The sequence below is a fragment of the Marmota flaviventris genome, chromosome 16, assembly GCF_047511675.1.
Source record: "Marmota flaviventris isolate mMarFla1 chromosome 16, mMarFla1.hap1, whole genome shotgun sequence".
Taxonomy (NCBI): domain Eukaryota; kingdom Metazoa; phylum Chordata; class Mammalia; order Rodentia; family Sciuridae; genus Marmota; species Marmota flaviventris.
Genome location: NC_092513.1, coordinates 38,379,014 through 38,394,190, shown reverse-complemented (window position 1 = coordinate 38,394,190; position 15,177 = coordinate 38,379,014). Strand labels below are relative to the sequence as shown.

General features: G+C 34.4%; 1 protein-coding gene across 1 annotated transcript in view; it reads right to left on the bottom strand.

The window, feature by feature from the left end:
- The window catches only part of Ccdc178 (coiled-coil domain containing 178), a 366,395-nt gene extending 351,665 nt beyond the window's left edge, over nt 1-14,730 (bottom strand). The window contains exons 1-3 of the mRNA XM_027935639.2: nt 14,562-14,730; nt 13,701-13,840; nt 568-590 (exon numbers count right to left, since the gene is read on the bottom strand). Coding sequence (XP_027791440.2) covers nt 568-590; nt 13,701-13,840; nt 14,562-14,730 — 332 coding nt within the window. The remainder of the gene's footprint in view (nt 1-567; nt 591-13,700; nt 13,841-14,561) is intronic.
- Nucleotides 14,731-15,177: the final 447 nt, after the last annotated feature.

Genomic DNA, 15,177 nt, shown 5'->3' with positions numbered 1-15,177 from the left:
CCTGTGATTGCTCCGCTTGAGGAAAAACAAAAGCAAGCCTTTGTGCTGGTCTTTTAGGGACTTGTCAGGCAGGTCAAGGCACTCAAAAGAGCTATCTGGAAATAAGGTCCCTCATGTTCCCTCTGGCACTAGTAATTTCTACCACAAGTATGAGATGCCGTCTTCCTGACTACCCTGATACAGGGATAGTATCACTGCGAGCAGGCATTTTAAAAACACCATGGTGCTCTCCTAGTACAATGCATCAGGTTTAATAAGATTTTCCTTGGTTATCCTAATTTTTTTTAGTGGAGTCCAGATTATCACAAATGACAATTCTAATGTATTTATTTATTTATTGACAATTTTCTCATTGTTTTTCTGTAGGAATGGAGTCTTAGAGACTCTTATGCTGTCATTTCCAGTAAACTCTTCATCTTTATATTTTTTAAAAGTGTATTTTAATTTTTAAAGTGAAAAATCCTACTTTCAATTTCCTACTCTTTTTGAAGTAAACTTAGTCAACCACAGATTATCAAAATTTCAATATGAACAAAAAACAATAAAAGAAGCATGAAAGTTTCTTACCATTCTGCAAAAGAAGTTTCAACCTGTCAAAATAAAAGATCTCAATAAAAATCAAATTTTAAACATCTCAAAAAACAATTGGTAAACTTCACTTAAACTTGAACTCACTGACAAATTAGTCGGTTCTCTACTTCACATACCTGCTATAGTTTGGTAAAACTATGCTCTGTTGATTCCCAAACCAACTCCAATCTTTCTATGATTACTCACACCTAATTTTTTTCACTTTTCACTTCTGTGTTTCTAAATATTACCCATTCATCAAAGGCCAATTCAAATGCTGCTTATTCCCCCAAAGACTTTCCACCCAATAAGAAATGCATGAAATCTATTGAATCTTAATTTACTACCAAATAATGGTAAATATAAAATTATACACAAGTTTCACATATATATTTAATTTTCCATAATATTATGCCTCTTCTGGACTTCAAATTCCTTGGCAGGGCTCATATTCTACAGATATATCTTAACAATAATGTGGACTGTAAAAGTCATACATTAAAAAAAACATAGAGCTATAAAAATCAGAATGGTACATATTTTATAAATGATTTTTATTAATTAGTTATACATAATTAATTGTTCTCAGTTCCTATAGCCTACCAAAATCTGGTTACACACAAACATACACACACACACATACACACACACACACACACACATGCACGCACACACCACCAACAACAAAATAAATACTCAGTGTATATATATTTTAGGAGAATTTTCAGAAATACAAAGCAGTCAGATTAGATTGATAATGAAAACAGACCAAAACAAATTCACTTCACAACACACAGATGAAAACTGTTTCAGAATAGGGCCAAGGATCTGTGTAGCTCCTAAGGAAATCAGCTTGCAAAAAAAAAGTAATAAAGACTTAAAATTCTTCACATTTACCTGTAAATGCTCAATGGGTATTTAAAAGAAAGATTAAAACTGCCTCAATTTTGCATCTGTCTCCTTTATTCTGAGTCTCTTGGATTCCAGAACAAATGTTTTAATCCATAAACATTCTGGGATGATTCTAAACTACCTATTAGGCCACAGTAACTTTCTCAGTACCAAAAAGGCACTGCCTGACTAATCCTGAGATAATGATATATCACCACCACTATGCCTGACCAAGATCACCTGCTTTTTGCAAACCTCCCCAGCCATGGAAAGCTCAATCCTTGCTTACATCCCCCTTTCTATAAAACCTCATTGTCAGCCGCTCAAAGTCAGGGATAAGGATGCAGATCCTCTGGTCTTCCTGCTGTCACAACACTTATTAAAGGTCCTTTCCTGATTTTCACCATTACTTCTTCTGCTTAGTTTTTGGATTGGGCGGTGGGACCTGATTTGTTGGGACCTCCAGAATCCAGCTTCTGACCTACAACTCCCAGTATCAAGAGTAAGTAGATGGTAGTCAAAGTAAACAATTGAAGAAATGAAGTGTTTGAGATGAATGAGTCCTGTTGCTTTGCATCCAAAGAATCCAGAATGCAGGGCTGAAAATGTGCCTTCTAGTTGTTGCCACATATAAGACCTCTAACCACGTGGGAGATTTGTCTAAAATGGAAAGGTTGGGCAAGCATGGAAGTGATGGTTCTAGAGAGAAGTAAAGAAAAACCTACAGAACTAGGCTAGATTCTCACAGTGGGCACACAGGTAGGTGTGTGTAAATAAATAAATAAATGCAATTAAATAAATAAATGCAATTAATTCAGAAATAGACCACTGCAAATTGCTTTCCTCAATATACTATCTCTTATTTCAAAGAACCCCAGTAAAATGTTCTATTTAGGTGATACGAAACTTTGATATAAGTATACTCCAAGAAATGCTAAAAACCAACCAAATAAACATAAAAGCCCAGAAACACATGCTTGAAACCAATAGTCAGTCCAATCTGTCACTTACAAATTTAAAGGACAATGAAAATTATACAAGTACCTAAAGAAAGATTGTAGTATAAAAAATGAAAAAAAAAAAAACTATGTACAACCAGAGGAATGAGAAGTTATGCTCCATTTGTGTACAATGTGTCAAAATGTACTACTTTCAGATATAACTAATTAGAACAAATAAAAAAGCAAAAAAATTAAAGAAAAAATAAATATGTAAGAAAACATTTTTAAAAATGAGAAAATTTACTTCAGATGTAACAGAAATACTGGAATGAACAAAAGTTAGTATCATAATAAGTAAATTCAAAGCATATGTCTTTATTCTTTATAGTATCCAAAATACAAAAATGAAACTTATTACAAGACCATCATTATTCAAATATGGACTAGTTTAAAATAAGTGATGATTTCAACAGAACATCATGGGATGAAAAAAATCTACATATATAAGAGAATCTAGTTTGTTATAAATTTACATTTCAAATCAATGGAGATGGAAAATTCAATGTACACAGATAATTTTAATTTCATGTGGAAAAAACTAAGTATCATATTTGCCTCACTCAATAGGCAACCTTTCAGTGGTCTAAAGAGCTAAATACAAAATGTAAAAATTATACAAATTTTAATAATCTTGAGATTTTTTTAAACAATTCAAAAGTGCTAACATTTGTATGATTCTATGATTTGTGTAACCAGATTTTCAATAAAATCCATTTTTTTCTGTATTAAAATTTTTCTGTCTTCAAAATGATTATAGTTAAAGGACTAGTAAAAGTGAATAAAATAAAATAAAGTTTGCAATTAACATCGCAAATAAAAGATTATTATCAATGTTTCTAAAAATATGGAAATGCAAAAGATGAGAAAAATGAAAAAGATATATAAATAGAAGTTAACAGAAAACTAAATGCAAAAGAAACTTTATATGGCTAATTGATCTATGGATGTGCACGTGTGTGTACATGTACACAATTACATACACACATGCACAGATATATTAATGTGTTGCAGAATAAATAATTTAACATAATGTATGAAATATGACATGTCAAGAGCTATGTAATGTTTTGAACAACTCATAATAAAATTTTTTTTAAATAAATAAATAATTTAACATTATCTATTCAGTAATTTGCCTATCTTTCCTAATATCTCCCGCTCAGTCTTCTCAAAACAGGTTTTGGTGTTTGCTATTCTGCTGGAATTTTCTTGTGCTAATAGTATAATAGATACAATGGAGTCTAAGAAACTCTAAAAGAGACTATATTCCTCTACATAACAAAAAAAATGGGTGAATACAATTTTATTGACAATCCCAGTGAATATTTTCACATATATAATAAGTTATTCTAAAATATGTGTAAGAACTATGTATCAACAATACTGAAAATAACTAAAAGAAAAAAAATCTTCCATGCCAGATCTCAAAGCATATTTTTAAGCATGTAAGGGAGTGAAATAACCTATTGAAATAAAAAGATAAAACCGGGTAGTGGGTAAAAGAGGTACATAGACGAAATCTATTTGAATACTTGACATATGATATATGTGGATAGCTAGTTTCTAAGAAATGACCAGATTTGCAATAAATTCCATGTGGAGAAAAAAGTAAAACATTTTTTTTCAAACTTTTTTTTTACATGAAAAGTCAATTTCACACTTAAGCAATTAAATCTCAAATGGAAAACTAAAATTTTAGAAAATATGAAGTAAACATTTTGTATGACTCTGTAGTAAAGAAGATTTCTTAAGACAAAAAACACTTAAAGGTAAAATGATAAACTAAGTTTAAGTACATTAAAATTAATAATCCTTTTATTAAAAGATATAGAGTAAAAAGAAAAGCCAGGGAGATAAAATTATTTCTAATACATTTAATTTCCTGACGATGCTGATTTGTACCTAGAAGTCAATAAGAAGATATGTGTAAACCCGAAAGAACATGGGCAAAAAATAAACATGCATTTTGCAGAGAAGAGAAAGAATATTCAGAGAGAATATTAATAGGTTCAAAATTAATTAATAATCCAGAAAATATTATCTCTTGGTTTTGGAAACTGACAATACAGGGTCCTGCACAATGAAGAAATCTACAGCAGGTGATTTACATGATAGTGATCAAAACCACTTGAAATCAGGAACCACATGTGTCAGGAGCAAACTGTTAAGAGGCATTTCAATGAATTGTGATATAAATACATAAAAAATTTAAAGTCCTCAATGCTTAATTAATATTTTATTAATAGTACATCAGAAAATGATGTGTTGTATAAAGATAAAAGCAAACTCAACCAAAGTTTTAGAAATAGAGATGAATTTGGCATGGAGAAACACTTTAGGAAAATATATTCAAAATATTACTTCAGCAGCGATTTTGTAAAAGAGCCAAATTTTTAGGTACCTGATATTGAAATGCTAATATATAACAACAAATCTCAATATTATGTGTAATTATAATGCACCAGCAAGATTAAATAAATAAATTTTTAAAATAATAAGTGTATCCTCTCACTCATCTTCGAAACAGGACATATACCTTCTCTTTCTAAATATATTATTCCCAGTAATAAGTTTCAAACTGTCCCCTAAAATTATCTTGCAATGGTGATTAATTCACAGTCTGTGGCAAGACATTAAAAAACCTTTTATAAGATAATACACTTTCTTAAGCTTCATGTCCCTCCATATACTCTTCCCTACCACTGGCTAACTTTCCTCCCTCCGGGCCCTCATTCATGCAATTTCTCTCTTAACGCAATTTAATCCTTACCTCTTTCCACAATGACATTGTTGCCCTCCTAAACTCAGGATAACTTTTACCCTTAAAATTTCATGTGACATTTTACTGACCACTTCTGTAATCATTAGTATGTGTGTTGCGGTTGTCTGTGTGTACCTGCTGTCTTTCTCACATTAGATTGAAAGACCTGGATGTAAAGAATCCACACATAATTCATCATTATCCATAGTACCTCCTGGAACTTGGTACATTATAGTCATGACACTGAATATGAATTATTCACTGTGGCAAGGGAGATACACAATATCTTGTCAGGAAGACCCAACGGTACAACCTCCAGATGGGAGAAAAATAACAGCATAAAAAGAAAGAGGAACATATGGCCTATTCACAAGAAAAAATAAATTAAAAGAGACCATCCCTGAGGAAGACGAAGCCTTGGCCTTACTAAACAAAGAATTTAAATCTATTGTTTTAAGTCTTTTCAACAAATTAGAGAAAACCATGGACAAAGAACTGAAGGACTATAAGAGAACTACATTTCAACAAAGCAAAGTTATCCATAGAAGATAAAAATTAGAGGGCATAAGAGGGGCCAAAAAGAAATTTTGGAACAGAAAAATTAAAAGAACTGAAATGTGGTACTCACTACTGGGCTTTGGTAGAAAATTTGAGCAGGGAGAAGGATGAATCATTGATCTTGAAGATAGATTGAATGAAGAAAATAAGTAAATAGAGCCTAAGATACCATCAAAAACACCAACACACACAGAATGCAAGTTTCAAAAGGAAAGGGGATAGTAAAAATTTTAAAGAGGTAATTTGAATACTTCTCAAATTGAAGTCATATAACTACAAGTGTAAGTTGTAAAGATGAGCTGGGGTTATGGCTCAGCGGTAGAGCGCTCGCCTAGCATGTGCAGGTCCTGGGTTTGATCCTCAGCACCACATAAAAATAAATAAATAAAATAAAAGGTATTGTGTCCAACTACAACTGAAAAATAAATAGCCAGAGAATCTGTCCTCTGTGGATCCTGACACCTTGAGTGGGCATCGGTCATTCATGTGACCTCTGAACAGCTGCAGGTGCAACACGTGCCAACTGCCTCAGGTTCCCCTGCCCAGGTTTTAGCCGAGGGCACTTCTGCATCCACCTGGACATCAGGAGTCTCCTCTGAAGCCCCCACTTGCAGAAGACATCAGAGACTGTTTTCCCTGGGACACTCCCCCTGTCCTGCTCCTCTGTCCTTTCTCCCATTCTTCTGAGATGTTTCTTAATAACTTTGTTTCAGACACACAAAAAAAAAATCATAAAATTTGTTCAGCTAAGTTCAGGGCTGAACTGAATGGTAACCCAATAAATGCTTGTTGTTCTAGTCACAAAGTTTTGGAGTGTGTGTGTGTGTGTGCATGTAGGTAGCAAGTGTTAATAGAAAAAACAAGGTAAATGGTTAATTTTATGAAAAAATTTTCATTTGAATAGTGGGGATAAAATTCATATTATAATAGATAAAATGAATTACTGGGAGGTGAGGAATTAGAGATACTATAGTTAGGCAAGTTTTAAATAGGAAGAAAAAGGAATAAAGGAATACATTTATGAAAAGTATAGAATTTTTAAAAAAAATGTTCTCAAAAATGGATGAAACATTTGTATTTTAAACGTGGACAGAAATGAGTAAAGTAGGGGCTGGGGTTGTGGCTCAGTGGCAGATTGCTTACCTCGCATGTGTGAGTCACTGGGTTAGATTTTCAGCACCACATAAAAATAAATAAATAAAAAATAAAGGTATTGTGTCCATCTACAACTAAAAAAAATATTTTTAAAAGATGAGTAACAAAAAGCTTAATATCAAAAAAAAAACCAACCCAATCAATAAATGGGCCAAGAAACTGTACAGACTTCTCAGAAGAGGATATATAATCAATCAAAAAACGTGAAAAAAATGCTCAACATATCTAACAATTAGAGAAACGCAAATCAAAACTATTGTAAGATTTCATCTCACTTCAGTCAGAATGGCAGCTATCAAGAATACAAACAACAATAAGTGTAGGTGAGGATGTGGGGGAAAAGGCACACTCATACATTGCAAATTGGTGCAGCCAATCTGGAAAGCAGTATGGCGATTCCATGGAAAGCTGGGAATGGAACCACCATTTGACCCAGCTAACCCACTCCTTTGTTTATACCCAAAGGACTTAAAACACAGCATACTACAGGGACACAGCCACATCAATGTTTATAGCAGCATAATTCACAATAGCTAAATTGTAGAACCAACCTAGATGCCCTTCAGTAAATGAATGAATGGGGAAACTTTGGTATATATACACAATGGAACATTACTCAGCATTAAAAGAGAATAAAATCATGGCATTTGCAGGTAAATTAATAGAGTTGGAGAATATAATGCTAAGTGAAGCAAGTCAATCCCAAAAAACCAAAGGCCGAATGTTTTCTTTGATATGAGGATGCTGATTCATATGGTGATGGGGTGGGGGGAAGCATGGGAAGAAGGGAGGAACTTTAGATAATGCCAAGGGGTGGGCAGGGGAAGGGAGGGAGTATGGGGGTAGGAAAGATGGTGGAATGAGTTAGACATCATTACCCTAAGTACATGTATGAAGACACAAATGGCATGAAAATACTTTGTGTACAATTAGTGACTTAAAATATTGTGCTCTATATGTGTAATATGAAATGAATTGCACCCTGCCATCGTGTATAACAAATTAGAATAAATGATTTAATTTAAAAAAGAAATTAATAAAGTAAAAAAGAAAGTAGATTTTGAAGGTAGAATGGTGGGCAGACACAATCAATGGAGAAAGATCTTTGTAAAAGCAAAAGATGGAATGCAGTTAGGGAGTAGCCCTAGGCTGGGGGGTGTGGGGAATCTTCCCCTGCAAGGCAACAGGAATAATATTTGTGGAATTCAAGGATGTTCACAGGTAGGATAACAACAGTTTGGGGCATTTTTTTTAAATTATCACTCCTATTTTCTTTGGGAAGACACAAATGAATGTGTAGTGAGGTGGAGAACTTGGTGTTTTAACAAAGAACAGAATGATAGGAGTGGCCAGCATGGAATGTCAGAGAAAGTTCTGGTTGACAACAGAGTAACTTCTGAGCACTAGTAAAGGCACCATTGAGGTTGATCTCCGTTATTGTATAATAGATTGTGACACATTTGGATTATTGTGCAATGTCCTCCAGCACTGCTCAGCAGCCCCAGTGTAGGAGTGGAGACAGCAGATCAAAAAGATTTTCAGCTGGCCTTTTGTCAGAGTAGAGGAATGGTAGGATAAAGAAATAAAGGACCAAACAAACCAGTTACTGAGTGTTTTAAGTGAGTAATGAATTAAGCAGAAAAGCAAAGGAAAGACGGAAAGAATAGAACAGGAAACAGCAGCTATGTCAGGGTTTGAAGTGTCCTTAAATTTCAAATAAAATATAACATTAACAGGATGAGAGAACTCAAAGTACCAAAGACTTAGTAGAGAGATGGATGATTGAATATGAGGTTTCAGAGTTAAAACAGATGTGAGATTGTAAACAGAGCCACATTTTTCAACTAGAATTAGAAGTATTTCAGCGTTCATGTCTTGGGTCCACATGGATGACACACTGTCAGGGAGACTTGTCACTGCACAGTGGTGAAGAGGGTGTGTTTAGGGGCCAGACATGCTTAGCCTAGATGTTAGTTCCACACCTGACCTTGTGGAGCTCAGGGGAAGCCAACCTCTGAAGTTATTTTTCTCCTTTATAACTGGTGATAACCACAGTTTCTACTTCCCAAGGTTTTGATAGGGATTCATGAAATCATGCATAGTAAGTGTTTAATACAGTCTATGATATAGAATATTTGAAAAATATTAACTTTATTATCATTGTTATTGATGATAATGCTGTCACCTCTAAAACACATTCTTAATATTTTTAAGAATGTCTTCTAAATACTTTCTATATTGTTCTTTTGAATCATGGTAACATCCTCAGGACTTGTACTGATTAAATGAAGAGAAATATTCTGATTAGGTAGAGCTCTTACCAAATTAAATAAGACTATCTATAGCCTAGGCAGTCTAGAAAAATAATGTGCAAGAAAAAATAAAACAAAATCTTTTTCTTGTATGGAAAGTTATCCAGGCAATTGCAATTTGCAATTCCATCATTTTGCAATATTTTCTGATGATTTGTAGAAATAAAATATAGAGAAAACATTCATAGAACTACCCTGAGGAGTTTGTCTTTCAAGATCAAATTGCAAGTAAACTGGTGGGAGTGGAAAGACAAGTTTCTGGTACATGCCTCACTGCCAGTCATGAGCTCTGCTGTGTTCATTCCAACTACAGTGGAAATCATCATAATCTAATGGACAAGTGAACTGTAATGCTTAATCAAAAAATTTTTGATCATTCACTCATTTAGTGCATTTCATACTGTAAGCACTTGCCAGCATTACAATTGCTTAGAGAACTTCATCTAATGAAAGAGAAAGAATACCCTGGTTAAAATAGATACACAATGGACTATTACTCAGCCTTAAAGAATGAAATTGTGGCATTTTCGGGCAAATGGATGGAGCTGGAGAATATCATGTTAAGCGAAATAAGCTGATCCCAAAAAATCAAAGGCCAAATGTTTTCTGTGATAGGCAGACGCTTATTCACAAAATTGAGGTACATTGGATTAGGCAGAGGGAAATGAATGAGGGGAGGGAATATTCGGGTAGGAAGGATAGTAGAATGAATCAGACATTATTACCCTATGCACATATATGATTACACAACCGGTGTGATTCTACAACATGTACAACCAGAAGAAGGGGAAGTTATGGAATGTATGACGTGTCAAAATGCATTCTACCACCATCTATAAATAATTGAACAACAACAAAAAAAAGGGTGTAAAACAGACTTTCCTATATGCAAAAGAATGTCAACTGATGAGTTTTGCCCCTAGGTTTGCGTATTTTAATTCTTATTTAAACACTTGATTTTTTGTTGACTTCTTGTTTTTCTTTATGAATAGATTTCCACTAATAAGTCCTGCTCTCACAAAAATTTCAAGCATTCATGTAGAAACAAAAGAATGGGTAGTTATACTCCATGTACCTAAAGTATGTCAAAATACATTCTACTGTCATGTATAACTAAAAAATAACAAATAAAAATTTTTAAAAGAAGAAAAACAGGAGCTGGGGTTGTGGCTCAGTGGTGGAGTGCTTGCCTAGCATGCATAGGGCACTGGGTTCGATCCTCAGCACCACATAAATGCAAAATAAAGATATTGTGTCCTCCTATAACTAAAAAATAAATATTAAAAAAAGAAGAAGAAAAACAAACAATCAAGCGTGATTCCCAAAAGAAACTCCAATAACCACCAGCAGTTTCTATCAGCCTTACAAAACCACAATTGTTTTCTATCTTTATAGATTCACCTATTTTGGACATTTCATATAATTGGGATCATATGATGAGTGGTTGTGAAACATAGTTGACAATTTAGAAAAAAGTGAAATTTTCTAAAGAAAACTGCTGGCCTTGGGAGGACCTCCCCCTCATTTTCTGGGATCTAGACTTCACCCTAGTGCCACAGAAATGCACTCCCAATCACCGAGAAAAATCCAGCTTCTATGGAGGAAGTATGGAACTGAGCAAAGATAAAATGTCAACACTTCATTTCAGCTGTTTTCAGCTCTGTGGACCTCAGCAAGAGGGGCTTAAATAAAAATTTACCAACAAACATCCTCCTCTCGTTTGCTCTTTGCTGGACTCTTGTGGATTACCCTGTCCTCATCATTGTAGCAGGCTTTTCCAACAACTGAAGTCACTGAACATGAGATTTGGGAAATTTAAGAAGATAATTAATCCAGTTGCTTGTGTTGACAACTAACTTTAAAATCCAGAGGAATGCAGATAATCTCTACTCAAAATAAATTTTTGTTTGTCCAACTAATTCATCTCAGGAATTACAATGCAGTCTGGATTGAAGGCTCCAGATAGTAATCACTAAGCTTTGTGTTCCTCTGTCTTGTTTTACCCTCTGTACACATAGCTCCTCTGGGACCAGTGAAAAGGTAGCCCTGTCCATTCCCCATCACTGGATTTGTACAAAACAGAGATCAGAACTGTAGGCAATGCATAGTTATGTACCCAAACAAACAGGAAAGTGTTCCATTTCCTCTCAAGGGTACAATGAGTTGACACTTTATTGGCTAGAAAGTTGAGAAGAAATATCTCTTTTCTGCATTTCACTCAAGCATTCTGTAACTACTAAAATGTACCCAGACACATTTTCATTTCATAAAAATTTAGTACGTTTTTGCAAGAAAAATATTCATTTTAAATATTTCTTACAAAGGTAACTTTCTTACCAGATAGTGGGTTTTATTCTTATGGTAACTGATACTGAATTATGATCTAAAGAAAAATATCATATTAAATATTTTCATAAACATCTGTATGTGATGGGCAGGGTGGCATGTTCCTGTAATCCCAGTGGCTCAGGAGGCTGAGGCTGAAGGATTGTGAGTTCAAAGGCAGTCTCAGAAACTTAAGGAGGCCCTAAGCAACTTAGTGAGACCATGTCTCCAAATAAAAATATAAAAATATCTGGGTAGGGGTTGAGGATTTAGCTTAGTGGCTGAGCGCTTGCCTAGCATGTGCAAGCCCTGAGCTCAGTACTTGGCCCTGTGGGGGGGGAAAAAAAGGCTGAAGATGTGACTCAGTAATTAAGTGCCTCTGGATACATTCCCAGTACAAATTGAGTATGGTAAATCTTTTTCTCACTCTGGTGTTTGTCTTCTTCAAGCTTTTTGTTTATTCAGTTGGCTTGCAATATATTTACACAAGAAAGGCTTTTTTCCCCCAGTTTTCCTGAAGATATGCAATAAAATATCTCATAAGTTGTTTCATCTAAGGTGATCTCTTTTTGTTGTTGTTATTTTGTACCAGGGATTGAACCCAGGGGTGCTTAACCACTGACCCACATCCCCAGCTCTTTTTATTTATTTTCTAATTTTGAGACAGGGTCTCACTAAGTTGTTGAAGCTGGTTCTGAACCCGTGATTCTCCTACCCAGCCTCCCGAGCCTCATCTAAGGTAATTTTAGCTGCCCACTAGCCACAATGTTTAGCTGCTGACCAATAATTCAGAGATAAAGGTGAGACTCAAGAGAAAAACATGATCTTTGACAATAGCCTGTCTTTGGTGCCAGTGCTGCCTTGGGACCTTGGACAAGTTGCTGGATTATTTTAAAGTACTATTTCTGTATCCAGAATATTCATTGATGAATTCATTATATCTAAGAGAAACAACATGGTAAAGCATGATTTTGGATTTATATTAGGATTTTGATAAATAGTAGGCCTTAAAATTATTTATTAAAACACCTATGAATCTATTTTAACAACATGGATAACTGTTAATGAGAACACATATGAAGTACACATCAATAAATATGAATTTTCTTTTCTTTGTTTCCTCTTCAAGGTCCCGAACATCATCAGTCCTATGACCTGCAAAACGTTTTCTGAAGTATTCTGATTTGGAGAAATATAAAAGCAATAGAAATAATATAATGTGTACCTAGAATGATACTAAATGATATAGAAAAAAACATAACTAATATATATTGAGGACACATCACATGCCTTTATTCTAATACACTGTAATTATCTCTCCTTTCCCATTTAAGGTCACAGAACCTGTCTCTCTAAAGCCTGTGATCTTAATGGTGGTACTAATACCTCTTAAACGAGATGACATCCTCAGCCAAGAACTGTGAGCGGCCCATCAGAATGTTCTCTGCACCAGACCCAGTAATGGTAGTGAAGGGGAAGAAATAGCACAGGTCTCTGTCAAACTTATCTTTCTGGTTGGGCAGTCTAATTCTGCATTAGTTGCTTGGAAATGCAAGATTTATAAAAAGTAGGCCAAGTTTTTGTTTTTTACAAATCATTTCCAAGTCATCCTTTGAAAATAATGGAAAGTGACAGTGATTTCAGGATTGAATTTCCTTCAGAACCACAAACTTTAACAGGTTAAAGAGGAAAAAAGAATCCTTTCATTTTCTTTCAATAGACCTACTAAGTATTTCTTTAGAAGAAAATAACTCATTAGAAAGAACACACTGTCCTTTTATATACCAACTTCCTCCTCTAATCATATAATCAGTTTAGTGTCCCAAAAATGATGTAAATACTATTTAATTTACTAGTCAAGTTGGCTTATGGAAATTACTACTTAGCATGATTGCCCTCAGGATAAAGAACAAACAGGTAAGGGAAAAAATCTATTTAATAATAGGTCATTTATCTTATTAAAGACACTATCATGTCTAGACTAGCAAATTATACATCTGACCAAAAGTCTAAAAATTATACCAATTATCAAAACAAAAATCAAAATAATTTCCTATGGTCTCTAAGTAGCAGACCTTCACTCTGTGGCATTTACACAAATATTAACATTAGAAACAAGTCACTTACCTGTTTCATACGCCCCTGTATTTTTGACTCCACCTCTTCAATGTGTGAGATTGTTTTGTTGACACATGGTGCTGGGATGTTTACATTAGCACAGCTCTGACGTAGACATGGGTAGTTGAAGTAGAGGCCTGTATTCACCTCTAAAGTTATAGCAGGTAGAGGAAATAGTCAGTAGTTATATACAGAGTTACACATCTTGTTGTTCCGGATATGCAAAAAAATATTATACCATATTAGTGCTAATATTCTTAAAGTTTCTCTGATAAATAGATTGAAAAGGTGTTTAAAAATTATGAATAAGTTGGTTGTGTTGGTGCATGCCTGTAATCCCAGTGGCTTGGGAGCCTGGGGAGGAGGATCACAAGTTCAAAGCCAGCCTCAGCAATTTAGTGAGACCTTGTCTTAAAATAAATAAAAAAGGGCTAGTTGTGTAGCTCAGTGGTAGAGACCCAGGAGTTCAATCCCCAGTATCACACACACACACACCAAAAAAATTATATAATAAACTTCTAAAAATGTAAAAGCTAAAATAAAATAATCATTTGGGATGATTTCATGTAACAAATAGAAATAAACCTGAAAGAAGCCTGTTATAATGTTAATGTGTTCTACTATTATGACAAAACATTGAAAAAAAATGAAAATCAGAAAACTAGTTAATCCATTTTAAATAGATCCTATGTCACTAAGACTGATGCAAATATATTTCAAATGCACCCTTCAAACAGATTCCACATCTTCCAATGTAAATAATATCTAAGTATTCATGTATTAAAGTTCTTCCTTGAATCCAGCAGGAGTTTCTCCTATTAAAAAATAAAAACAGGTCTCCTTCATCCTCATAATAACCTCATTTTCTACCTTCCATTTCTGAAAATTGGAGTCTCATGCGAAGAGTGATTGATGTTCTCACTATAGCATTCAAACTGTACTCATCATAAAATCCACTCAGTCCGATATGCCTCAGTGATTGTAATCCTGGCATGTCCCAATCAACTGAAGGTTGCAGAAGCAAGGCAAAGTTGTCCATGAAATTCCACCAAAGTGCTTACTTGCAGTCCTGGGGCTCTGAGGACTCTACTGGGCGGGATTATAGTCACAATCATTGATCTTAAAAGGGAAATGCAAAAACACATTTTGTGTCTCAATGAGAACAGTGTGATGTCCTCATTTCAGTTGACCTTGGGGGAACACAGAAGTAAGGCTATTGCCATTTTCAATGACAGCCCATAGAGGTGGTAAATATTTGCAATATCTTCACTAGCTATAGTCTTTTAGATGAAGCTTTATAGAATCCTCCTCCAAAGAAACAATCTCTATAAAATGACATGTCTATTTCATTTATAAGTAAAAGTGTTCATTCTTTCCCATGTATTTGACTGTGTATGTATGTTTCTAACACTAACATTTTTGAGCACTAAAAATAAGCACCAGCCATGAGACAAAGCTAAACACTTTCCATGCCGCATTTTGCTGA